Genomic DNA, 27219 nt, shown 5'->3' on the forward strand with positions numbered 1-27219 from the left:
GCTCTGTATGGTCGTGGAACGAGTTGTGGCCGGAGAAAACGCCAGTTGCGTTTAACTTTTCCTGTCGCTTCATGATTTCCTCGAATGACGGCTCGCCGCGACGCTGGCAGATCCTCGGAACCGTATAACCGTGATAGGGGTTAGACAAGGTGGAAAATAAGATATTGCGAAGCAGCGTCCATCATCAGACCCTGCAATAACAGTTCAACCCATAAGCAATGACTGTCACCCGTTACCTCGTCTGGTGTTTCCCTAATTGTACAGCCCTTTTCGTGCGAAATTGGCAACTGGAAACAACAGTCGCAAGGAGATGAGAAATTAACCGTTCTGCTAAGGGAGAAAGCCAAGGCAACGGCCAAACAGGGAGGGAAAGCGAAAATTGTTTGTGAAAATAGTTATGGATCAACATCTTTTTATTGAAAAGGAAGTAGAGAAAACGCCGCTGCAAGTGGAGAATAATTTCGTGTGGCTTGAATGACGCTTCGACAGTTGTCAATCGAGCCGCCTGGCGTAGCCACTTCCCTGCTGTGCTAAAAGGGGGAGGGGGGTGTTCTAACCTTCCGCGGTGGGTGCACTACATCTAGAACAGCAGCGTCCTGCGCTCTACGCTGTTGTACAGGACTGGTGACCACGCATCGTTACGCAACTTCCCAAATAACAATACGAGTCGGTTTTGGCACTTGGTAGAGCAGTAAACGAGGGATCCAAAAGAACTGTGATTGTTCCGCAAATATACATTTCTCTATAATTCTTCCATAGCTAATTCAAAAAACGCTACTAGAAATCTTTATTGTGCACTTTCGCTTGTTAACTTGTTCTTGGCAAGGTTCTTCCTACGCATGTTTCATGCGCGAGTCCATTTGATGTGGTTCTTTGTTTGCCAAGTAAAGAAGAGGTGTATCTCACAGGCGTACCTGTGAGATACATGTTATTTCTATTCTCTTTTGCGGCTTTACGCGTCTTTATGGCAAATGCTGGGCATTATTCACATTTGTACTAGTAAAGCATCCTCCCCCTCATTTGCATAGAAAAGTTACCTTGGGTTGCCCCCCTCCCCCTCCGAAAAAAAATCCTGCGTACGTGCCTGCACACTACTAATGATATACGACACCTATGTCAGGCCAATATTATAATTTGGGTGTGTTCTGTTCTTTGGAGAAGCCACTTACAAAATTCGTCTCCTTGTTTTAATTTCTAGAACGGGATGCGCTCCGCCTGTATACCTCGGCCTCCCCAAATTCTTACCGAAGGCTGCAATGTATACCTGGAAGCGCGAGTGCGTTAGTTAATGGCTAGGCTTCATCTACTTGCTGTCCAAACCTTTCTGCAACTGCGCTAATCCCGTTCTAGAAGACACCAGACAGTGTTTATTAGTCAGCCCACTTTATTTTGTAATGTCCATGGGCCCCGTTTTCATACGCCATAGGTGGTTTTTACGCAGGTAACTCGAGCCCTTGAGTGTTAAACTATATAACTGCAGCAAAGCCTACTACTGTCTCTCTAGAAATTATTTTTGATAACATCTACCCAAATAGTGCGAGATTTTATCTGCACGAATTCCAGAAGACTTGCTGTATGGTTACTTGACTCATATTCACACCAACGCTATATAATAGCTGCAGATGCCTCGCAGAGCAGCGAAAAGGCAGGTGTAGGAGTTTTTTCTCATTCGCCAAATTGGTCCTGTTCGGTTAGACTTCCTGATTTTACTCCTATCTACACAGCAGAATTATTAGATGTAGTTCTAGCATTGCGCAAATGGAACACATGTAATTCATCAGTAGCTATTATCACCGACTCACTCTCTCTATGTTCATCGCTTACAGCGTGTAGCGACTAAAAAATTTTGCAAGCATTATATCTCTTGGCTCCGTCTCATTTGCGTTTGCTTCGTTTAATCTGGGTGCCTGGGCACGAAGGTTTCCCTTTGAATGAGTGTGCAACCTCATTAGCAAAGGCTTCCCTGGGTGGCCCTTTAGTATCTGCCGTTCCCCCAACCGTCTATACGCTGCTGCTAGGTTTAGGAGATTTACAATGAAGAATGAGCTACGTAAATCTAGTGTGGCTTCGCATTCTGACTACCACCACCTACTATTCCATCGTAGCCGTAAATTCTGCCCAACACGCAAATTAGAGATTACATTGACAAGGCTACGCTGCCGCATACCGACACTAATTTTCTTTGCGCGCAGGACTGGCTTGGCGCCATCTGCTTTGCGTATACAGTGCGGGTAAGCAGAAACAATTGATTACTTTCTCCTTGCATGCCGACGCTTCTCCTCAGAAAAAAAAAAAGGGGGGGGGGGGGGGGCGGCGCTCGAGGACCCTCCAAACAAGCTTGGCCTCAGCATGAACGTCCCCGTTTTGCTTTCGTTTGGAGCTTTCACATTGAGGTACAGCGACCAGAATCTTTGCACTGCGATGAAACACTTTATCATTGATTTCAGTAGGCTGCCCTCTTAAAACGGCCAATTATAATAATTAATTAGAACACCGAGCAGAATACATCTCCCCCTACCTTTTTCTTTGTTTTGTATTTCTTTTTTCATTCATTTTTCTCTGAGCGACCCAAACTTGGCCGATCCCCCACAGTGGGTATGTGCCATTTGTACAGATGCTCCTCCTCCTCCTCTTCCTCCTCCTCCTCCTCCTCCTCCTCCTCCTCGTCATCATCATCATCATCGTCGTCGTCGTCTTCGTCGTCTTCGTCGTCGTCAACAACAACAACGCTGCACACGGCCGCGAATCATCACACGCGTGCTGAGGAGCTGGCACCCACTATGGCGGGGCCAATGCTAGAAGGAAGCGTCACGCGAACTTCGAGCAGTCAATTTCCCATATCTGGTAAGTGTCATTCCCCCGATATTCTCACGTGTTATACCGGTGTCGCGTGACGCACTTTCAATCGTGATCGAGCCCGATCAGGATCTGAATTCTCGGCCGCGATTTGCTCCCTCCCACATCTTGCGCAAGGGAGCCAATAGCAACCGAGAAATTCGATCCCGGTCGGATTCGATCGCGATCGAAAGTGCGCCGTGTGACTCGTATTGCGCTTCCTCTCGCGACTACGGCTTGACACTTAGTGTTAAAGGGACACTAAATAGAAACGCTAAAGCAGTTTAGCTCGACTAGATATTCTTTCAAAACTCTGTTTTCGAAAATTGCACCGTAAGCGGTCGATTATAAGAGAAAACATGGAACTCAATGTCAATCTTTTTGGATTAGTAAGATCCTGATGAGGGCTAGTTGGTTCGTATTTAGATCTGAGTTGGACCACAGCGCTTGTTTGTGCTTTTTGTTTCTTCGTGTTCTTGTTTTATTCGCACTGTTCAACCTCATATCTATTTTTGTTTTTGTTTTCGCGTGATACCCCAGCGCCGGTGTACGTCACTGAAACGTCACGGATATTAATGTATATTTTCGTGTTTTGGCGATTGTGGCTGAGTAACTGTTCTGTGCACTTGCTATAAATTCAGTCTTTGGCTCTTTTAGAATAACATGCAGTCCATCTTTGCCTATTAAACAACCAACTAAACCGCAGCAGACGCCGTCGAAATGTATTACGAGACGACGAGCTGGTGCGAGAACTTCAAGGCGGCGTCGCCACCAGTCTCTCGTTCTATAGCCTCCTCTCTGGCTGGTCGAGCCTCTTCTCACAGCAAGAGAGGCTTATTTATTGGTGTTGCAAATAATAACAAAGGTCAAATTATTTTTCTCTTCCGTTAAGCGCTTTCTCAGTACACGCCGTATGCCGCTGCAGCGCGACTCTATCCGCCAGTATTCCCCTTTGAACCGGGTGAACGAACAACGCGCTGTGCAGTGTGAATGTACCTGCAGCAGCTGTAAGCTGGAACGCAGGAGCTCCGAATTCGGTTTCTTGACCACTACGACGGCGAAATGCGGCAATGTCACGTGCCGCGATCTAGGTTACTGAAGAAAAATAAAAGCCTATAAGGCAGTGTAACATTGTACTAGGGCGTCATTGCATCCTACAACGTGGTAACTACTTCATACTAGCAGCACACCTTCATCGAGTTTCTGCACAAGCGTTATTTGTTTGCGCAGTGTGGTGCCACGAATCGCTGCTCTGCAGCTTTGTTGAGTATAATTAGTGCCAGTGACAAAAGACGACGCACTATCTGCATCGGTAGAAGAACGAAAGTTTATATGCAGAAAAGACTTCGTTGCCCTTAAAACGGCGCAACGACTTGTGGTGGGGCAGCTATTTCAAGGCACCGCTGGCCCTTGTATCATTACGGCATGAACCCACCATAGTGGTTTCCCATAACCACTATAGTGGTTATGGGGAGTGAAAGAGAGATAGATAGAGAGAGAGAGAGAACACGAATCTATAGCGCACTTGCACATACACATGGTATGAACCATAGTTATGCTGTGAACCATAGAGGTTCATAACCCACTATGGGGGATTGGCTAAGAATCAGGGGACTTAATAAAAAAAAGGCTAAACGAATCTAAAAAGAAGCACTACTGAAAAAAAAAAATCCGCGGTTGCCGCATTTCGATGGGGGCGAAAGGCGAAAATACCCGTGTACTTATATTTAGGTGCACGTTAAAGAAACCCTTATATAACCAACCATTATATATAGATTTCACTGATTACGAGAAAGCGTTTGATTCAGTCGAAACCTCAGCAGTCATGCAGGCGCTGCGGAATCAGGGTGTAGACGAGCCGTATGTAAAAATACTGAAAGATATCTATAGCGGCTCCACAGCCACCGTAGTCCTCCATAAAGAAAGCAACAAAATCCCAATAAAGAAGGGCGTCAGGCAGGGAGATACGATCTCTCCAAGGCTATTCACAGCGTGTTTACAGGAGGCATTCAGAGGCCTGGATAGGGAAGAATTGGGGATAAGTGCTAATGCAGATTACCTTAGTAACTTGCGATTCGCTGATGATATTGCCTTGCTTAGTAACTCAGGGGACCAATTGCAATGCATGCTCGCTGACCTGGGCAGGCAAAGCAGAAGGGTGGGTCTAAAAATTAATCTGCAGAAAACTAATGTTTAACAGTCTCAGAAGAGAACAGCAGTTTACAATAGGTAGCGAGGCACTGGAAGTGGTAAGGGAATACATCTACTTATTGCAGGTAGTGACCGCGGATCCGGATCATGAGACTGAAATAATCAGAAGAATAAGAATGGGCAGGGGTGCTTTTTGCAGGCATTCTCAGATCATGAAAAGCAGGTTGCTACTAGCCCTCAAGAGGAAAGTGTATAATAGCTGTGTCTTACCAGTACTCACCTACGGGGCAGAAACCTGGAGGCTTACGAAAAGGGTTCTACTCAAATTGAGGACGACGCAACGAGCTATGGAAAGAAGAATGATAGGTGTAACGTTAAGGGATAAGAAAAGAGCAGATTGGGTGAGGGAAAAAACGCGAGTTAATGACATCTTAGTTGAAATCAAGAAAAAGAAATGGGCATGGGCAGGACATGTAATGAGGAGGGAAGATAACCGATGGTCATTAAGGGTCACGGACTGGATTCCAAGGGAAGGGAAGCGTAGCAGGGGGCGGCAGAAAGTTAGGTGGGCTGATGAGATTAAGAAGTTTTCAGGGACAACATGGCCACAATTAGCGCATGACCGGGGTATTTGGAGAAGTATGGGAGAGGCCTTTGTCCTCCAGCGGGTGTAGCGAGGCTGACGATGATGCTGATGATAAAGAAACCCAGGTGGTCCGAATTTCCGCAGTCCCCCACTGCGGCGTGCCTCACAATCAGAAAGTGGTTTTGACACGTAAAACCTCATAATTTTCTTAATTGAAGAATTTCAATAGCTGAATGAATGATGTCAGATAAAATTTAAGAATTTAGCATGGGAGTCGTTCTGATTCAATTATGAATCCCGCCATAGGAATAAGCGACTTTCTTTTCTTCAGCTTTTGATGATTTGCCCATAGCCGCTGGATGTTATTTATATTGTCACGGAGCACCCTCTTTTTTCACTGACACGCAGATCATTGAAGATGTTGCGTTACTCTCTCATATTTAACAAAGAAATTTTAGGTGTAGGCAATTGGTTTTGCATATATAAATGTATCTGAATGGTCTGCTTTCCTTTTTTTCATCATTTATTGAATAACAACATTAAGTAAGTTAGGGGAGGGGCTTGGGGGGAAGATGGAGTAAACCGATTTCGTTTGCCTCTGGAGCACGACGTCACTGTAAAACAGCGTGGCTCATACCACGTCATGCATACTGGTTGCTGCTATACGCCCGTGCCTGACGCCAGAGATCGCTAGTTCAAATTTATAGGGTGTACAATCTGGTCTAAACGCGCACCGAAATCCTAGCTCCATGGCCAGCTCTGTAGCTTGAGTCTCTTGTCAAACTAGAAAGAAATGAGAAAAACGTGTACCCCACGTTGCGAAAAAAGTGCAGCTCACATATAAGAGCCGGCGTAATGTAATTGACATTGACGAGAGCAATTGTGGCAGCTGTTTCCACTCTTCCTGCCTTGCCTCCTTGCTTTTCGGGCTTTTTCTTTTTTCAATGACGCGGCTGTGTTATAGGTTCCATCTGTTTTCTAGTGCAACACGTCCTGTATCGCTATAGAAAGCGATGACAGTCTTTGTCTTGAGGCCATGGAGCCATAAACTAAGAAAATGGCGCAATTGCGGGAGGAAGCACTCGGGTGGAATTTCCGTGACGCGAGCTGCTTGCGCTGTGTCATTCAGCAGCCACTTGTTTACTCAGAAGTAAGCTACGGGCGACCCTCCTTGCGAGATGTGCGTTGCGATGCCTGCTCGTTCGGCTGGTGAGCGTGAGGTGCGGCTCGATCGAAGGCGGTAACAAGACAATCGAGCAGGACTCGCTCCAGGGGCATGTGTAACTTCCTTTTTTGCACTGTGAAAGACAGTCGAACGGACCTGCTGGGGACCTCGGGAATTTACTGAATCGATGCGCTCATCGAGCGAGAAGAATGAGGAAACTAGCCAAGAGGCTCATTTTTTTTTTAGTTACCATTATAAGCAGAGAATGAAGCCAGGGAAAGCACAGGGGTAATAAATTTTTATTAAATTTAAATGTATAGCCTGCAGTTGAAATGATATTTATCTCGTGCGATTGGCTGCACCAGCAGTGACGTCGTTGCTCTCCGTCGCAGCCGAGCGGGCGCGCACTCCAGCTCCGAAATGGGTAGGCCACGCGTCATACTATACTCCTGAGGAGCCAGCAGCTTTCGATCAGCAACGCCGCGAGCAGAACCGGGAACGAATTCGTCTAAACCGTGCCGATGCTGCAGCTCGGGCACAGGAATAGGCTCGTGCAGCCGAGCGCAAGCAGCAACTGCGTGCCGAGGATCCGGCAGCTTACCAAGTCGTCGTTTAATGAGCCGTCGGGATTAAGTCAGTGATAAACCCCGGGACCGCACGTTCCAGCTTCGCTGGTTAACCGTACGGAGTGCTTATAGGCGATGATTTTTTATTTATTTCCTTCATTTCGTTCTGGCTAACTCAAAAGGAGCCTGTTCAAGGGTACTGCTTTATAAAGCGAAAGGGAGCGCAGCCACGTGGTATTCTCCATATTTCGCAGTGCTTATTTATCCGTCGGAAAAATATTAGTACGCTATTGGTACGTCGCTAAAACTACCAAAATTATATGTCCCTTGGCTATGCCTACAAATGCCTCATTGACACTTTGATAGTTATAACAGTACGTCTCGAGTTAGGTAATTACAATTACCTAAATAAATCTCAGTAACGAAAAAATTACTGGCAGCTACTCCATTGTACTGGAAACAATATGCACTACGTCTTCTTTGAGTAACGCAGTGACTTTTTTTTTGAAATCTTGGTGCATGATAGTTTTTGGGACACCCTGTATATATTTATGACCTCTGCATGCAAGTGACGATGTTCCCATTCCTAATAAATGCTGCAAATTATTAGAAGGGTTTTTAATGAGTCGTTAGCTTTGCTTACTGCAAAGAGAAGCGATACTGAGACACACATATCATTCACATGCATTTCACGCACCATTGATAAAAGACTGTGCCGAAGGGGTGAGTAAAGTCCCAAAGCATTTTGAAGCGTGGTGAACATATTGCAACATATTCATTCTCTAAGCCCAAGCTATCCATACCTTTAGAAATAATTTTTAATTGGCTACCTCATTCTCTTTAAAAAATATAGTAAACCTTGTCCTGAGTATACATTTAAATATATTGTGTATGTGCATAGTGTTTACAGCGGAAAATTAAAACAATGTTGAAGTGAGAAAGTATACGGATGAGGCAGTCGCCGATGGTCCTTCTAATGCGCTTGTTCTCATATTGTCAGGATTTGCTGAAATAAAGCAAAGTATGAATTAAAATCCTTGCACGTCCGCGCCAACAATGAAGCAGTAAGCTATAGCCACAATAAAATTTTAAGTGAGAAGGCCGAGGCAAGTGGAAAGAATCCTCAAATGATGAGGGTGACAAAACTGGCGATTACACGTTAGGTGGGGGGGGGGGGGGGGGGGGGGGAGGAGGGGTGAGACTTTGGCATCGCCGGTAACTTCGCAGGGGGCTCGAGCCCCGGAGCCCCCCCCCCCCCCCCCCCCCCCCCCGTAGTCGGCGCCTACGCTTGGCAGTGTTCTTCCTGCGCTTCTTTTTTACGTGACTCCATTTGACGTAGTTCCTTGTTTGCCAATTAAAGGAGAGGTGTATCTCACAGGCTTATCTGTGAGATACACTTTATTTCCTTTCTATTTTGCGCGTTTACGCGTCTTTATGGCGAATGGTGGGCATATTTGAAACAGAACAGCGTGGTTTTCACGGGGACAAGCAGGGAGAAACGACACGGACGAGCGCTGTTTTAACGAATGGTGGGCGTTATTCACATTTGTACTAGTAAAGGTAGACCCTCCCATTATTTGCATAGAAATGTTACCGTTAAAGTCAAGGTTTTCGTAGTCGCCGGGTGGCGGATCACCCTCTCCTTCAGATGTGCTCGATGATGAGAGGAGTCGCCGCCGCTCAGACACCATGCTACCACGACGAAAGACCACACAAACTTTGAAATTGCCCTGATGGAGAGAGTTCCACTCTCAAAATTGTTGAGGCAAATAAACTTGTCTTCCAGTTTTCGTTTCTCACAACGCCTCCCTTGTTCCATTATTTCTTCAAATAACTAGCCCATTGACCGCATATCTTCTCCACATATATATATATATATATATATATATATATATATATATATATATATATATATATATATATATATATATATATGTAGTAGGCAAAGAGGGTTTCTTCAGGCTACCTTTCAAACGTAAAAAACTTGAGTGGTGCTACAAGGTAAACAGAACAAGTATTTAATTTCGACAGTTTCGATCGGTGGACCGATCTTCGTCAGGGTAAACCCTGACGAAGATCGGTCCACCGATCGAAACTGTCGAAATTAAATACTTGTTCTGTTTACCTTGTAGCACCACTCAAGTATATATATATATATATATATATATATATATATATATATATATATATATATATATATATATATATATATATATATATATATATATATATATATATATATATATGTGTGTGTGTGTGTGTGTGTGTGTGTGTGTGTGTGTGTGTGTGTGTGTGTGTGTGTGTGTAAGCGAAGATATGTTATGTATGAAACCTATCATAAATCAAATAGCACGTAAAGTGTAGTCAGAATAGCATAAACAGCAAGAAATAAAGAGACTTTAAAATAATAAAGCGGTATGTTTAGTTGTCGACGCCATCATAATTATATCATGTCGGCACTGGAGATCATTTTTCTATGCCGGCTGGGCCAGTAAAAATGTTTTCCTATTTTTCGACAAGGTCTTCACTTTTCTTCACGCTCGACACACTTGCAACGCCTTGCCCAACATTCAAGTTCCGCGCCACTTGAACCAGCTTTGGCAATGACATTACCTAAAACCAGAACTGATCGTAAACGTAACAAACTATTCAGGTAAAAATACACACTTAACAAAAGAAGGAACATTATTTTATGAAAATGTGAACATATGTTGACGGTAAATTCACAACATCGCATTTGCCGTTGGCAACAAAGGACATCGCCGAGCATTCAGTTTTTGGAGTTTACCGATGCTGGGTAAGGTTTCTTCGCTGTTTACAAATTGTCGGTGACTTCAGCTTCATAGGAAACAGTTATTTTCTTTACACTAAGAATGTACAGAATTGTATGATTAGAGAGGCAAACCTAACGGCTGTTTCATAGCCTTTGAAAACACGAATTTTTGATGTCTCGCCGGTGATAGCTACGATTTTTCCAACATGGCAGCGAACCATGCTCGGGCGCTCGGTATTTTTACCTGTGTATATAATGCGGAAAGCGCTGTATATATCATCGCAAAATACTGTCCGAAGTTTGTACAAACTGAATACGCGCGATCGGTAACTTAGATTTGTTTTCATTGTCTGCAAACGAAGCATATAAGCAGACTAGCGTTGGCTCGGACGCCGGGTAGTCGCTTCCGACGTGATGAAATCAATGCTTTCAATATTTTGCTCGTGAGGCTGCACCGGATTTTCTGAGTTCCTGTTGGGTTCTCGCCATCCGGTATTGTCACCTTAGCGTTTCAGTTACTTTTGGTCTTTGCTTGCAAGCTTCATTAAAGTTCTTCGCCCTTTGAGAACGCGCGCGATCGTTTCAAAACGGACGACGTCATAGCTTGGTTGCGTACTGTTTTCCGCGCTAGGCACGGAATTCGACAGCGTGTTGCGTCTGGCCCTGCCAGATATGTTGTCTGTTTGTTTAAGATATTGAGGCGAACAACACAAAACTGCCCGTCTATTTCTCATTTCGATTGCTGTGTTGAGTGCACGCGTTAATTTTTGAGAGTGGGCGTTGTGCTCACAGCTAAACTTATACATAGTGTGTGCGCTGTTACATGCTTAAGAAGTGTAACAGCCAGCGGCAACAAGCCGTTGCGATCATACATACCGTACACAAATGACGCTAGCGCGCTTGCTGTTGCGTGTGCGACATTTTATGTGTGTGGCCGGAACGAGGGCAATCTCGCATTCAGACTTAACTTACGGTGCCGCATTGCACGCGGCGCAGCTTCTTTTTGAGTTATTAAGTCGCGGAAGACATTTCTGCACACATGTGAACATGGTATTCAGTGAATAATGAACTTGGAACATATCACTAATGATACGGTTTTGATATAACTGCAATGCCAAAAGGTTAAGGTCGTACGCATACAAATATTTAACTGTGCTTACAAAACAATAATTGCATGCTGTGCAGCCTATCAGTGAAAGCTGTTTTCTAGAAGCAGCGCTTCCACAGACTAACAGTTTTGTTCAGTGAATTTTACATTGAGTACTGAGCAGTGTACGCCAGTTTGAACAACCCATGTTTTGCTTCTTGGCATTTTTACATCAGTATACTGTGAATTGCTTAAAGGAGGACTTACATAAAGTGTTTGTCTTGTTTTTATTTATTAGATAGCTTCGACCCAGTAATTATACTATAGAGGCTTACTTCCTCAAGAGCGCAACATATAATTATGTCACCTTTTAAAGCGACAAGTTTAAAGTGCAAGCGAAGGGCAGTGCAGCTTTGGTCGTTAAAAAGAAGACTATTCATGCCACTGAAATCTGATGTGGTAGTCTCTTGACACCTGACACCACTGATATATGCACACACAGAAACACACCATGACCATGATGCTGACAGTTGAGTCAGTTCAGGGCTTAACAGAACATGAGGAGAGAGCAGGTTGCCTTGCAAGAGATGTGCACAAATCAAGATATGCACAGTTTTGGCTGGTTTGGTAGCTTACAGTTGCATGGTCATTGTATATTGGAGGCAGTGCACTTGGTGTGCATTTTTAATTTTTGCGCCAGTACTCCTTTAAGCTTGGTTGTTTGAATGGCTTTGGAAAGAGCAGTAAGAGCACATGGCAGGTCACATCAATAGTTGTGTGCACAGGTATGCCAAGTATAGTTTAAACATACTTGGAGAGAATAAATATGTAAATTTTATGTAAAATATATTACGTTATGTCTCAGCCCATTCCCTTCATTGTCACGTTGGCTTTATTTTACCTAGAGACATTCATTTGCTGCTGCTTTACACGAGGAAAATGGAAGAGGTGTGTGTGTGAGGCAAAAAAGAAATGGGTATAAAATAAAAAATGCAAACAGAGCTCAATTATCTGACCAGCATTTCAAGAAAACTAGTGTTATACTAAATGGTTATAACTTTTGTTGGCTTTGTGAGGCCTTGCATTGTGAGTCTTTGCCAAAGCCAGTGTCTGCAACAGTGCATTGTGATTTCGTGCAGATGAAAGATGACCATAGAGAAAAAACGATACAACCCTCGGTGCTTCTTTGATGTGCAGATCGGGGACGAGTCTGGTAAGTCACAGTGGTTTGGGCCCGGGAAGTCGCTTCTTGGGTTGTTACAGATGGGTTTCAGGGGACCAGAGTAGCAGAAAAACAATTTTAAATGAATCAGTAGCATCTAAAAATAGAATATTGGGGGTAATAATGGAAACCCCATCACTTAAATTGGCCATTGGTGAAATGGGTGAAACAAAGTTAATAGAACACAAAAGAGAAAAATTGTCTTCCACCCGACTGTAGCACAAAAATACAAAGGAAAACAGTATAGGTTTCCTCTGAAGCTTTGTGCTGCAGTTGGGTGGATGACAATTTTTCCCTTTCATGAACTTTCCTCCACCTTGCGGGCTTCTGGAGAACTCATTTGCCAAAGATAATAAAATAAAAAAAAAGATAATACAGGATACGGTCTGGGGTGTTAAAGCATGTAGCGCACAGTACATTAATTGCTTTGTATCTTGGTTCTGAGGATTAGATTAATTGCTTTTGTAAAATATAAGATGATGCCATTATAGAGTCAAACAGAGTCTAAGTTTGGAGAATTCAAGTTATGAACTTATTGACATATTTCTGCTGGTGCTCAATCAGCGTTGGTGCTCACTATTTCCGGAATTCCAGTTCAGTATTTTGACTTGCTGCATCACTTGGTAGGATGGGCATTAAAAGGCCAACTGCAATGAAACATTACTGTATAGACTTGCGCAAGGGCTGCACCCCCAACGCATGCGCTGCTCATTTCCGCATGCTGCTACTAGATGGCGAAAGCTGTGTGTTGGTCTCTGATGCAATGGATCCGGGGTGTGCACGAGTCGCCGGCTGCGCCGACACCCTTTTGACTTAAAAGTTTCATTCCTGACTAAAAAGTTGGGACTGTCACAACTAAAATGTTTCAGTCCCGTGTAGGGGCCGCACCTCATCAAAATTTTGAAAATATGTGCGGCCCTTACTCGAGTCTATATGGTACTTTGGCTGAATTGGATATAAATGACTATTATGCACTACTGAAGCAATCTAGGTAATGCCGCAGGACCAGGTGCAAACAGATGCTTGCACCTGGTGGTTAGCAGATGTGATGCAGATCCCTGCACATCGCTTTCTAGATTTTCATCGTGCCACAGCCACTGCCTAATCTTGGGGGGTCATACATAAAAGTCACACTAGTTTTGTACATTCTGGCTTTGGGTTATTTTTGGCAAGCGGTAATTCTGGGATGTTTTGCTTTCTTTCGGTTTTGGTACCAAAGGCATCTCTTTTCATGACGCATCGACTCCACTCATTTCAAACTGAAAATTTTGCAAGGAGGCTGCTCTATACCTACATCAGAAACTAGGCTTTATGGTGTCCAAACTTTCGTAGTAGTTGGTCTTTAATACCCTTTGCTAGTTCTAGACAGTCTAGTGCTGGTGCTTTCACAATGTCTCTAGTTTATGCTTGGGAAAGCAGGGTGACCGTGCCTATTCTTTATTGGCTTTTTGTGGGGTTCTGCATCTCCAACTTGGTTTTCCTGATGCAACGGCTGTATTCCAACTTAGCGCTGCCTAAATTGTAACACTTCGTCTTTTTAACTATCTTTGTGTTTCCTCACCCTACTGTACACACCCTCTTGTCTTCCTCCCCCATTGGGGGTGGGGAAGAGTGAGCTGTATAAATTCTACCAAGAAAAGTAGTTGCTGCCCTGGTAAAGACAAGTATTTATTGAAACATTGTCTCCAGTGACTTCCCTTGTTCATCCACCATTGAAACTTGACGAAGGCGTGATCAAGGAAATTAAGGCAGATTCACGCAGTGCTTGTGTGTGAACATACCTTAATTTTGTTGTCCTTGTCTTTGTTAGTACTGTTGCATCAAGTATGAACGTACACCAGTTTGTCCAAGTTCCTCTGCTACTCCACTGTTGATCACTTCTCAGTGCGATAAGCATTTAGTTTGGTCTCGAGTGGTTTGCTGTAACAGGTTCCTACTCTACTTTCTGAAGGTGATGGCTAGTGTTCATTTTTTTTCAGAAAGCTTGAGTGTTGGAGAGGAAGCTTAAGCACAGCACCGCTGCATGGCTTAAGCTTATCCTAGGTCATAAAACATGACTACATTTTTCACTGAGGGTGTACATGCGGAAGCAAAAGTCTGAAGACCATGACTGCCACAGATCACTTTTTTTTCGCAGCCTACGCATGCACTTAAAATCGAGTGGTGCAGTGTACAGGCTGATGTTCAACCAATGAAACGCATATCCTGTTTGGTAATGCCAGAAGAAAATTAAGTTATTTTGATGGCTGCCATTGTTCACAAACCTTTTCTCCTGATGGCATCATTGTGTGCAGTATGAAGAGAGCTCTGAACCAATAACTATGCCTGGTGCACAAATTCAAACGTGAAATTTGAACATGCATGATGTCATGCTGTGTAGTAGTAGGTCCCGGGGAAGTTTTATATTTCTTTGCATACATTAACCAAATGTTTCCTGTCATGTTATGTTGTGCTGTATGTGATTAAAAATTAACGTTTTTGGCACAAACATTTTGGCATGTGGTAATACCTTAAATATACTGTAGGCTTACCTTAAGCTATGTTGCCATGTAAATTGGAGTCTGTATGTTCGCTTTGGACATATGCCTCACATATGCGTGAGTAATACTAAGGGCTCTGTAATAGTTTTCTTTTCTCTCTGTTGCAGCGGGAAGGATTGTTTTTGAACTGTTTGCAGACGTCTGCCCTATCACATGTGAGAACTTCCGGGCCCTTTGCACAGGTTTGTATACATTTACTATGCTAAGCTTATTTTTGAATTTATATAAACTTGTAGAGCTATGTACAAAGGTTGGATGATGTTTCACAAGTTAATTGAGCACAATATATAGACTTTATGTAGTGTACACCTTAATGAAGGGTGTCAAATCGAGCTTGTTTAAGCCATATTGAAATTAGCACTTGTTTTCTGTTTATTTTTTATTTTTGGCTAAGCCCTCTGCCAGTGAGTGTGCCTTTTGGAAATCTGGACACAGGCTCTGTACCTAGCTCAGAATGCACCCTGCTACTAGTGACCCTCAATAAGCAAGTGTTTGACAACAGTGTCTGCTGTGAAGACACCACCTGCAGTTTAACTTCTGTTACCTTATACCTAGTAGTTACTGACTAGCTTTTCTTTAATTTCATTCTTCAGGAGAATGTGGCATAGGCAAGACAACGGGCAAGCCACTCCACTACAAAGGTGCAAAGTTTCACCGTGTCATTCGCAGCTTTATGATCCAGGGGGGAGACTTCTCTGTTGGTAAGCAACACTGTCTTCTTTTTGCCTTTTTGTTAAGTACCTGACGTGACTCTGAACAGTTGTTGTAAATATAATGCTAGCAGTTCTTCTCTCTCTTTCTTTTGTCAGTAGCTGGAGGATGAACAATGCAAGTGTGCCTTCAAGATGGATTAATAAAGCCTTCACATGCCTAGTGACATACACATATTTGATAGAATGTGCAGTCACGTGTGTCTGAGCTTTGCATTTTTGTTCTTTGGTTTATGCAAGGTGCACTAATAGGCATTAGGTTAGTGCAAAACACTGGACTCCTGAAAATGGCACTATACATGTCATCACGCTTGCAATGCCCTTGTTGGTGACTGCGCTGAGAAAAATATTGCTGTTACTAGTGGCGTCAAAACAGCTTACAGTTGTTCATTTGCTTGTGAATGGCGGTGTACTGAGAATTTCATTTTTCAGACACTATTCCTAGTTTATTTATCTTTGAAATGTATATTCTGAATTTTCTTTGATATTTATATTGTCATACCGTGGGCAGCTCCAATTATATTGCTCAAGAAGAAAGATGACTCATGGTGATTCTGTGCTGCCTACATGTGCTTAAACGCAGTGACAAAGAAGGATGTGTATCCTCTCCCACGTATAGATGATGCCATTGACTGTTTACATTCTGCCTCGTAATTCTCTGTCGATCTGCACTCGGGTATACCCAGACAAGGAGAAGACTGTCTTCATGACGCCTGATGGACTCTTCAAGTTTATCATAATGCCTTTTGGTTTGTGTAATGCTCTGGCAACATTCGAACGATTTATGGACATGATTCTGTGCGCACTTCAGTGGGAAATATGCATGTGTTACCTGGACAACCTTGTACGGCAAGACATTTCACGAGCACAACCAACGACTGGAAGTTGTTCTTGACTGCATACGGCAAGCTGGACTGATATTAAACTCCAAATAGTGCCATTTTAGTGAGCATCAAACACTTGCTTTGGGTTTCCTCGTTGACAAAGAAAGCATCCGTCCAGACCCGCAGAAGCTTGCAGCCGTTCGTGGCTTCCACTAGCTGGAGACGGCGAAAGACCTTTGCAGTTTCCTGGAATTATGTTCGTACTTACGCCGTTTTATTAAGGACTTTGCACGCCTATTTCAGCTGCTCATGGCACTCCTTCACAAGGACACATCGTTTATATGGACTACTGAGTGTGAGTCTGCATTCCATCAACTAAAATTTCTGCTCACCGCAGCTCAAATTTTGTGCCACTTTTATCCTGAGGCCCCAACTGAGCTTCATACCGATGCTAGTGGTCTAGGCGACGGAGCAGTACTCATACATATACATGGTGGCCACCAACAAGTCATCGCCTACGCAAGCCATACTCTTAACAAGGCTGAGCGGAATTATACCGTAACCATATTGGAATGCCTCGCGGTAGTCTTCGCCACTCACAAGTTTTGACCATACTTGTATGGCCACCACTTCACGATAGTAACAAACCACCATTCTCTTTGTTGGTTGGTTGGACTATGCGATCCATCTAGCCGATTGGCTCGGTAGTCATTACGGCTTCAAGAATACAACTGTTTCATCACGTACGAGAGTGGTCGCTGTCACACTGATGCTGACTGTTTATCTCGCCTTCGGTCAGCAAGCATGCGAGATACGGACAATGACTTAGATGAATACCTCCTCACTATCTCTGAACAGTTTCCTGATGCGACCGCCTTCAAGCGTGAGCAAACGCGTGACCCTTCCATTAGACCTATTCTTGACGCCGCTTGGTCACCAGCATGGGGCTCACCTTCATTAAATTGTTGATGGTTTATTGTATAAGATGCATTATTCTGCTCACGGCGCTCCACTTCTCCTCGTGGTTTCCCAAACATTGAGAGCTATGATCCTTCAGGCTATGCACGATGACATCACGTCTGGCCACCTTTGCTTTCCTTGGATGGCCCAAGTTCTGAAAGACAGCAAAGCAGCAGGTTTCCAGCTGTGCAGTTTGCCAACGACATAAGCAGTTAACGCCTTCTACGGGTACCCTGCAGCCAGTTAAGCCCTCGACCGTGCCATTTGAAAAAGTTGGTCTCGACTTGCTGGGTCCCTTCCCCAAGTCTACTACTGGACGTCGCTGGATTATTGTGTGTGTAGACTATTTGACCCGCTATACTGAGACGGTGGCACTTGCTTCAACCACAGCAGCTGACATGTCATCTTTCCTGCTATACTCCATGATGCTCCACCACGGTGCTCCACGCGTTGTGATTAGTGATCATGGACAGCAGTTTACTGCGGACGTTAAAGAACTACTATGTCTTTGTAGATGTGATTACTGGCACTCGACCCCTTACCGCCCACAAACAAATGGCCTCACTGAGCCCATGAATCGTACCCTGACCAACATGCTTGCCATGTATGTCTCCACAAATCACAAAAATTGGGATTCTTTTTTACCATTTGTTACATACGCTTACAATACTGCCAAGCATGAAGTCACAGGTTATGCACCTTTCTTTCTTCTTTATGCGCGCAACCCCCAAAGCTTTATCGACACTATCCTTCAATGCTCTCCACATGATGGCTCTTCCATAGGCCAGACTTTATGTTGTGCCGAAGAAGCCGGTCGACTGGCCCACCTCCGGACTCTCTCCTCTCAAGATTGTACCAAGGCTCATTATGACGCTCGACATATGCTCGTCACATTTGCTCCAGGGGACTTTGTTTGGCTTTGGACACCGTTACAGGAAAAGGGGCTGTACATAAAATTTCTGTCATGGTACACTGGCCCATACGTCATACTGAAACGCTTGAGTGACGTGACATAGGTCATCACAAGACTGACTTCGCACAACCGGCGGTCACAAACGCAAGTCATGCACGTTGCCCGATTTTAACTGTACCACTATCGGGCTACGAAGCTGTCACGCTGCATGACACAGCTGAAGGAAGGGAAAGTAGAGCTCTGCATGAGGAGCTGGCTGCTGCTAGTTGGCCTTGCATGACTATCCTGTCCCTTGCTCTACGCTAACCACCTATCATATTGTATAATAAACCCATCCCATCTGTGACAATTTCTTTGAAGATATCATGTTTTTTTATTGTTTTGATCAACTGGTGGCAAAAATAGCGGTTTAGAATAAGTCTAGAATTATTGTTTTACTTTATAATTTTTTTTTTGGCAACATATGTTTTTGGAAAGAGCATTTCATTATGCATGATATGCTATGCTGCAGTGTGTGCTGGAATATTATTTGTAGTGGTAAATAACTTTTTTCTGAGACCTATAAGAAACAACCATTTTCTCGCGGTAACGAAAGAGTTAATGAGGCGTCAATATCTCCTGTCAAATGTGCCCTACAAGAGCCCTGTTGGTCCTTCCCAGCACTTCGCTCCTTTATAATTTTTTAAACACATGTGCCTTGAGATACACAAAACAAAACTGTTGAAAGCTGTTATACTGGCCAAATTGTCTCCCTTGGCAGCGCAGAAAATAAACCTTACGTTCAGTCGTGTTGGCTGCTAAGCACACTGAATTACAGACTTCTTAACCGACAACTCCTTTGCCAATTCTTGCACTACGAAATCAGAATTGATTCCTGTTGCGGCAGGCCTTTCATGGGCACAAATAATATGTGGATAACTCGGAAAACATGCAGAGAGAACCTGTAGTGTTTGTTTCACTTCTGGACATACACTGTTTATGATTCGCTGTGCTGACTGATGATTTGCCTGTCATTCTCTCTATTGGTGTTGCCAGGTAATGGAAGCGGTGGGGAATCCATCTATGGTGGGACTTTCAAAGGTGCGTTCCATGCTCTTCATTGATAAGGTTTAGCTGAAGTTGGGTTGTTCGGGCCTGTATGCCATAGAGGGAACATGCACTAACAGGCTTAGAATACAGCTGCTGAAAGAAGCTATTCAATGAGTATGCTTCTTGATGGTTTGCATGAGTGGAGGAGCGTCTGGCAGAGGTGATGGGGATGGGGAGAACAGTTAAGAAAGTAAAAGAAACTCGCTACAGCTGCCATTGTGTAAAGGGAGTGTTCAAGCATTAGCCATGGTGCAGGCTAGGCGATTTAGTTTCCAATCTCAAGCCTGCTGAATTGCTTGAGGGTCTGGAGTTCCTGCATCCTGAATGACATTTCAGTTTGAAGGATGTATTATAGCATTCTGGTTCAAAATACTACGCTCCTCTTCGATGCTCGAAGTGCTCACTGGCTCTTCAAGTGTACACTGGCACATGCCATGATGTTAAAAACTCCACAGTTAATGCGATGTGACTGCAAATGCCCGTCACTGACACACAAAAAGACAGGCAAAGCGTGGTCACATCATAGCATAACTTCCTTGATACTGCGGCCGCAATATGGGGGTTCTGCCGCCCGTGATGCGTGGAAGGAAACCCCATCCATTGGGAGTTGCAGGAAACGCAAGATTTGCGCCACGTGACGGAACACTCCTCTTTCATTGGTGGAAGTGCACTGTCATGCACTTCCACCATTGAGAAAGGAGAGTGGAGCAGGTCTGAGAGATGAGAGAGAAGGTCTGCAGACCATGCCAACAACACGAAACTGAAGAATAAGCTAAGAAAAGCTAATGCTTTAAAAGGAGCTCACTCACACTAGATGTGTTCCGCTGAAGTGTGCATGTAGCATCCAGTCAAGTGGATCTACAATGAACACCTCTACAGCGAAGTGATCTGTATATCGAAGGAATAATTCTGTCCTGGTTCTATTGTGAGCACTATCTTTACAACGAAGTGACCTATGTGATGAACGATTTTTGGAGGCCCCAAGCACTTCGCTATAAAGGTGTGTGACAGTACATGGTTGCAACATTAGGATGCTCATTTGCTGGAATAGGAAATTCTGTGTGAGAGTATATTTTCTTTATTTAAATGTTATTCTCATTATGTATAACATAATTATAATAATTAACATCATGAAATGTGTCGTGCATGCTTAAAAGAATGTTGTGCTTGATTCTGGGACAGATCTTAGTTCTTGAAAGCTTATTGAAGGTAGTGAATCATTTTATATCATTAATTTGATTGGTGTTGTGGAACAATTGTCTTGGCACTTGACTAAACGCTGATTTACGGCTTGAGCATAAATTGGCCTTAATCTTCGCCACAGAGAACATTTGCATAATGCCGTTTATGACGATGACTCATCTCAATTATTTCTGTGCATTCTTGCACATTGTTCATAACAGTCCTTTATTTTATCGCTCTTTGGTTTCCTGCTAAAGCAGCACAGGTCTTGTCAAGTTACTGGAAAACAAACTGGACTTTGTTCCTATTTCAATTATTAACGCTTTTGCTGTCAAGCTGTCTAAAAAAGAAGTATGGAAATTTCCAAATCCTTTTATTCTGCTAAGCTGTTGCAGATTTAGTTTAATTAGAAAAGTATTTTGCATGTGGCTCTGGTATAGCAATTAATGAGACACTTTTCTACAAAAGTGCCATGAGGCTTTCCCTCAGCACATGTGACAGCTAGCGCTTTTAGACACCATGTTAGACTGCATTGGCTTTGGGATCGGCCCATGTTTTTAGCAGAGACGGTGATACCTTCAAATTGGGTTAAGTCCGCCTATGATGCTATTGCATTAAAATGTTCCTAGTACCGTTCGCCATAAATGACACATAATCCAGAATATTGACAACCAGCAAGGTTCCTTGGCATGACTTCCAAGATTGGGTGGCATCTTGGACACCATTGTCTGGGATTTACATCATATTTGCTAACCAACAGATGCATGTGTCATCTTCTCAGTTGCTATTCAATTGCTGCTTATAAGAAATTTAGACAATTACCAGCCTTACAGCATTGCCAAGTTAGCTTCAGTATTACATTTTTGACTTATTTTGCTAGAGAGAAGTTTCGTTGCCGTTGGCCTTGAAGAGAATATGGCAGTTTGGGTGTCAGCTGTGCTGGTGAAGTGGTGACTAAGTTGCAGTCTATTACATTAGAATTCTGTTCTGTTGACACAGCTGCTTATTCTCTCTGGTCATTTTCAACGCAGATGAGAGCTTTGAGCTCAAGCATGATCAGCCATACCTGCTGTCCATGGCCAACCGGGGCAAGGACACTAATGGATCGCAGTTCTTCGTGTGAGTTAACCAACTGCTGTGTTTTGTGTTGTCACTTTACAGGGAAATACCCTTTCGAAGAACATCGTTCGAGTAAAGTAATCAGGTAAAGTTATAAAGCCCCAATGGAAATACCACTGTACTTCAAGCAGAATGCAGGAACCTTTTCTTTGTAATTTCCATCGCTCTTTATTCACTCAGTATATCTGCTATTTAGTACAGATCATGTGCAGGTCATTTGTTTTTTTTTTCCTCCTTCGTTAGCTCTATTTTGTGTTGTGAAATTAAAAGGCTTCATTGTCTAAGAGCGGTAAGATTCCATGTTGTCGAACAAAAATGCTCAGAAATGCAGGAGTTCCTCGGAAATGCATTCTTATGTAGGGCTAAGAAGTATTGAGGCCGATGTCATTTGAAGTTTTTAATTGAGTTGTCATTAGAATAATTAGAAGTATTTTATGCAAGTACAACAATATTTTTCTGCACTGACTGTATGTTTTTGTTTAATTTGCAGAACAACACAGCCAACACCTCATCTTGATGGGTAAGTCTCATTTTCTGCCCATCATGTCAAAAACTTAAATGAAATTCGAGGATTATGGTTTTGCAGTAAAAGGCATTTGCAATGATGCATTCATCTGTGGATTTCCATAAACTGGTAAGCAAGCATTTATTTACTTTTAGTACTTGACAAATGTGGGTACCACAGAGCAGGAAACGTGGAGTCGAAGCAGTGCTTTGTCGTCTGGCCATGGAATGTCGCAGATGCTTCTGAACACTTGGAGCTTGTCACATGCTGACATCATTTATGGTATCATCAGGCCATTATCTTGGTAGCTGCAGTTGCTAAGTTCTGGTTGTTGTGACAACTGAACGTGCTTTCACTCCATGCCAACAGATGCCACCCATCTGCCCTTCTCAGGAGCTGTAAACCTTGTCACCAGAAGTATCTGACAGCTTCTTTGCATGCTAAAAATGAATTCAGAACTCTTTTTAAAATGCATGTAAAATGTACTGCTTCTTACTATGAGGATAGAACTTTTTCGTAATAACTGTGCCCTTGTGGTAAATTCTTTTATTGCAATTTCCACTACTGTAGATCCTCGTTGACATGATCCCATTATGTATGATTTCCCAGCACCAACATTCGCGATCAAGAACACACAAACATTTTTGGGACAACAACATTCATATGGGGACGAATTACGAGCGAAGCTGTTCAGGCTGCATACAGTGAAATCTCAATATAATGAACTTAAGAGGACTGCAGTAAATCATTTGTTATTCTGAAAAGTCACTATAGTGAAAGCCCCCAAATTTACCGTTCCATCAATTAACCCATTAGTTCATAAGTTGTCACCATATGAGCTACCCATGAAAATGTCCGTTGGCTTCCGGCCCCCGCTGTTGCTATTTTCCATAGATTTTGCCTCCACACACTTCCAAAGCACTGTATAATGAGAGTGACGCACACAAAACAGACGCTGACTCTGAGAAAACTACCGACAAAAGGTAGCTCCGTGTTGCCTCCAAAGTGCAATGTTTCCTGCTGTTTGTTTTTCACATTCCTTGCCATAGGCAGTGCAACTGTATCGCTCGAGGCAGACACTTGACCTATGCCAAAGCGCAAGCACACGTAAACGACACATTTCCGGAAAGTGCAATGTGTGACCACGTGGCAACGTAGTTAATATCTACGCAGTGGCGCCATCACCATCCGCCGAAGCAGTTTCTCCACACAAAACTTTGCCGATGATGCTGGGGCGTGACTTGAATCTGTTCAGCCAACCTATGCTGGCCTTAACATCATCTGTTCCTATCATGCAGGCATAATCCAGCACTTTGTGCCGCCCAATATCACCGCTAAGGGCAACTTTCTTGGCCTGCATCTCCACGAACCAGGTGTAAACTGCTTTGTCTAAGGCCTCGTGCACCGGCTGAGTTACTTCCTTGTACTTTGCTGACGTCCCCGAAGCTAGTGCTTTGGATATGGCATCCTTGCTCTTCAATATTGTCAAAAGAGAGCTTGCCAGAATTTCAGATTCTTCTGTGATGACTGACTTTTTCTTTCCAGCTTCAGCCTGGGCAATAACTAGAGCCTTCTCTTCTAGCGACAAAAACTTGCGTTTCGTCAGCTGTGACATGCTTCAGCTGATAATCCAACAGCTTCAAGAGACAATGACCAAATGGCATGCAATCGTTCGTTGTCAATCATGTGCGCCCTAACGCCTCGTCGTAGCCTACCAGGATTTGATCTCACAACCACTACTTCATATAGTAATTGGTGTTGTACACCGGAGCCATTTCCACGATATTTTGCAGAAAATGAATAATTAGAAATACTATAAAAGTAAAATTATTGTGTGAATGTTATATTTATGTGCACCATTTTCTTAACCAATATGACCCAAACCGTTTCCTTGGAGCTCGGATGCTCCTCCACAAGAGCATGTTGCATCGCCATCACCAACGTGGCATGGTGGCTTTCTGTTTTGTTTACGTTGCGTCATGGCCCGAGCAGCTCCACTTTGTGTGTTTTTTTTATGCTATCAAGGTCAATGGTTTGTCAAGACATGAAAAACGGTCTTCGGGGTTTCGATGAGCTGCAATTTAAATAATTTTGCTCGTGTCTGCTTTGTAAAAAGTACTAAACACTTTACGTGAGAATGTGTCCATGAAGTAGTTCATTTTGGAGGGAATTTTGATGCATAATGTTCTATGGGACAGTGATGGGGAATTAAAAAAATTTTGTAGTGGCGAAAATTTCGTTGAAGTGGACTTCGTTGTGCTGGGATTTGACTGTGTGCTCATATCACATGGACAATTTTTAATGGATATTGAGTGTAATGGCCTTTGAGAATTGCAAACTTTAATAAAAACTTGGAAGTTGTGTCGCTGCTACACATAAATCCTGTTGGCCATTAAGGTGCCTCATTTATCTGGCACAAGTCCCTGTGCAACCATCACCAGTGATGAACCTACATCCCTAGATGTGACCAGCTCTGAAATTTAAGAACTTTAAGAGCCCATTATTATTGTTTTAGCCCTTAAAAGGTAATACTGTAATATCGTTTTTAGTTGTATTATCACCTTCATCCATTTTTCAGTGGTTGGTTTGATTTGCTTAAGGGTTCTTGCAACAATGAGAGTGCTGGCTGTAGTATTATAAAGACCATGGTATTTTTGTTGAGATGTGGGATTGACAGTCATTGTTGATGAAAGGAAGAAATAATTTTTTCAGTGTAAATAATTTTTTTATTTTTTTCTTTTTCAAATACTTTATTTAAAGTGCACCTATGTAATACAAACCTCCACCTTCCACTCAAAGGCCTTTGAGATTTCAATAGAGTTTCATGTAACTGTTGATGCAATAATAGTTAACCTGACGACTATTGAAGCTGCCTTTGTTAGCAGTCCTTGTTAATAGTCATCGCATTGAATTGACAGGCTTTCAGTACAAAAGCCCTAAGAGGGCCCACGTAACACAAGTTTCAGCGTGGCATCCTCTCTCAGCTTGCCTGGTATAACCTTTGATGTGTGTCCCGTGATGTGCAGGGTGCACGTGGTTTTTGGGCACGTGATCAAGGGTGAGGATGTGGTGCAGGCCATTGAGTCCCAGCCTGTTGATGGCAACAGCTGCCCTGTGCAGCCAGTGATCATCGCCAACTGCGGCGAGCTCGTGCTAAAGCGCAAGCACAAAGGTGCGTTTCACGAAGACTCATTGTATCATTGGCACCTTGTTGCTTACTATTGTGGTTAAAAGTTCTTAACATGGTATATCCCAAGAAGTTTCAGAGTTCCTTCCACTATTGTATCAGAGAAATGTAAATGTGATGTTAGCTGATGGCCTTTCATGCTGCCCTGGGATGGTCTTCCTCTTTGCTGAATAGATATGTAGCTTCCCTCCTTGGTCATTTTCACTGAACACTTTCTGTAGACTTAATCTTAAGAGAGGCGGGGGATCATATCACGAAAATTGAAAAATAAAAAAGAAGAAAAGAGTTGATCTTTGGAAACCACGTGTTTCAGTATCTGCAACGCCTAATCTACGTTGTATAAAAATTGTTTGGCTGAAAACGCACTAAAAGTGCCTGAAAAAAAAATTAATTTGTCAGTGTGCAGGGCAAGAAAACAGCTTTAAATCGCACAAAATCACAGCAGTTCACAGAGCCATATCTCGTCTTTCCCGCCACCAAACACCGCTATCTTGGTATCATTGGAAAACTCAAAGTTTCGTCGCTCTGCTTATGAATTCTTCGGTCATCGCCATCTTGTAACAAGCACACAAACATAAAAGAAATGTAGGTCAGATGGAAGTGGTCACACGGGCCCTTTGATGAAAGCGGATCTCAGATTGGCTGCCATGCTGAAAGCCATCTCCCTATTGGTTGCTGTGGCCACAGCGGGCAGTCGTAGTTGTCTGCTTGGCAAACCATGCCAGGCACGCCGGCGTCTTCATTTGATACGCAGAATTCGGATTTCTGAGAGCAGTCAGGTTAGTGATGGATCATCGCTCGTTTGAGGAGACATTTTGGACGAAGCAAGCCTTTGAAAAAAAAAAAGAAGCGCTCATCTCCTCCAGCAAGAAAGAGACGGTGATTAGCATCCGTGTTTTGCAAACACAGTTGTGAAATTGAGTGCACTCGCTTTGTTAACTTGCAAGAGTTCTAGAAGGAACCAGTAGGGCGAGAACTTAAGAGTGCATGCATTGGTGTTGCTTTGTCATACTTTCTGTAGGGGTGTGTGAATATTGAATATCATTGTATCAAACTGAATAGTGAATGTTTGAATCATTTGATTTGCGAATGGAATATCTACTATTAGGTTTTTTTGAATATTCCATATATTTGAGGTAGAGAGCTGCGCAGTGCTATATGTTGCATGCGCCGCGGAGCACCTTGTGCAAGATGCCGCCCAAGTGAGCGTTTCAGTCATTTATGGTGCAAGGAATGGTGTGCGTGCCGTGGATGGGCTGCCCCATCTGACGTGGTAGGGACATCGTCACTGCGAGTGCTCCCTGACGTTGGCCCGAAGCGAGGTTCTGACACACAGCACCAGAACGCCGCAGTTCGCAGAATGGCGCTACACTGGCCGGGGCCGCGTCTGCCGTTACAAGGTTCATCTGGGTAGACAGGTACAATTGAAATGATACTGCTACACGAAGAGAGAGAGCAGCAACAAAAGCTGCATGCATTTTGTCAAGTGCGAAAGCATGTGCGAAGGTCAAGCCGATTAGCTGGCGATAGGCAACAGATCGTGTTGGACGATCTGTTGTTGGGCGATGATCTTCATGCTGCTTCAACAGCTGTAAACCTAATACCAGTGTCGGACGTGCACTTTTCATCACGATCGGGGCAGCTCCAGATCAGATTTTACACGGCGCAACGATCCGGATAGAGTTATTATTATCGGCCGATTGTTGGCAACTCTCAGAACTTCACAATGGCTTGACTACAAATTCAGATTTGCAAAATATGGTTAAATTCTGACAATATTTCAATTTTACAGATTATTATTGCCG

At 43.4% G+C, this 27219-nt stretch overlaps 1 protein-coding gene across 5 annotated transcripts in view; it reads left to right on the plus strand.

Moving 5' to 3' along the window:
* Positions 1-2795: 2795 nt before the first annotated feature.
* Moca-cyp (nuclear cyclophilin protein Moca-cyp) overlaps positions 2796-27219 on the plus strand; it is a 64487-nt gene continuing 40063 nt past the window's right edge. The window contains exons 1-8 of one of the 5 annotated variants that reach the window (XM_065442012.2): positions 2796-2844; positions 12303-12376; positions 15033-15107; positions 15519-15626; positions 19368-19412; positions 21635-21722; positions 22213-22242; positions 25254-25399. In XM_065442012.2, the coding sequence (XP_065298084.1) occupies positions 12310-12376; positions 15033-15107; positions 15519-15626; positions 19368-19412; positions 21635-21722; positions 22213-22242; positions 25254-25399 (559 nt within the window). In that variant the 5' untranslated portion in view covers positions 2796-2844; positions 12303-12309. Of the gene's footprint in view, positions 2845-9981; positions 10101-10129; positions 10311-10548; positions 10569-12302; positions 12377-15032; positions 15108-15518; positions 15627-19367; positions 19413-21634; positions 21723-22212; positions 22243-25253; positions 25400-27219 lie in introns of those variants that run through there. The other 4 variants (XM_065442010.2, XM_065442013.2, XM_065442011.2 and 1 more) reach the window with 4 other exon arrangements.

Source organism: Dermacentor albipictus, chromosome 4, assembly GCF_038994185.2.
Source record: "Dermacentor albipictus isolate Rhodes 1998 colony chromosome 4, USDA_Dalb.pri_finalv2, whole genome shotgun sequence".
NCBI classification, from domain to species: Eukaryota; Metazoa; Arthropoda; class Arachnida; order Ixodida; family Ixodidae; genus Dermacentor; species Dermacentor albipictus.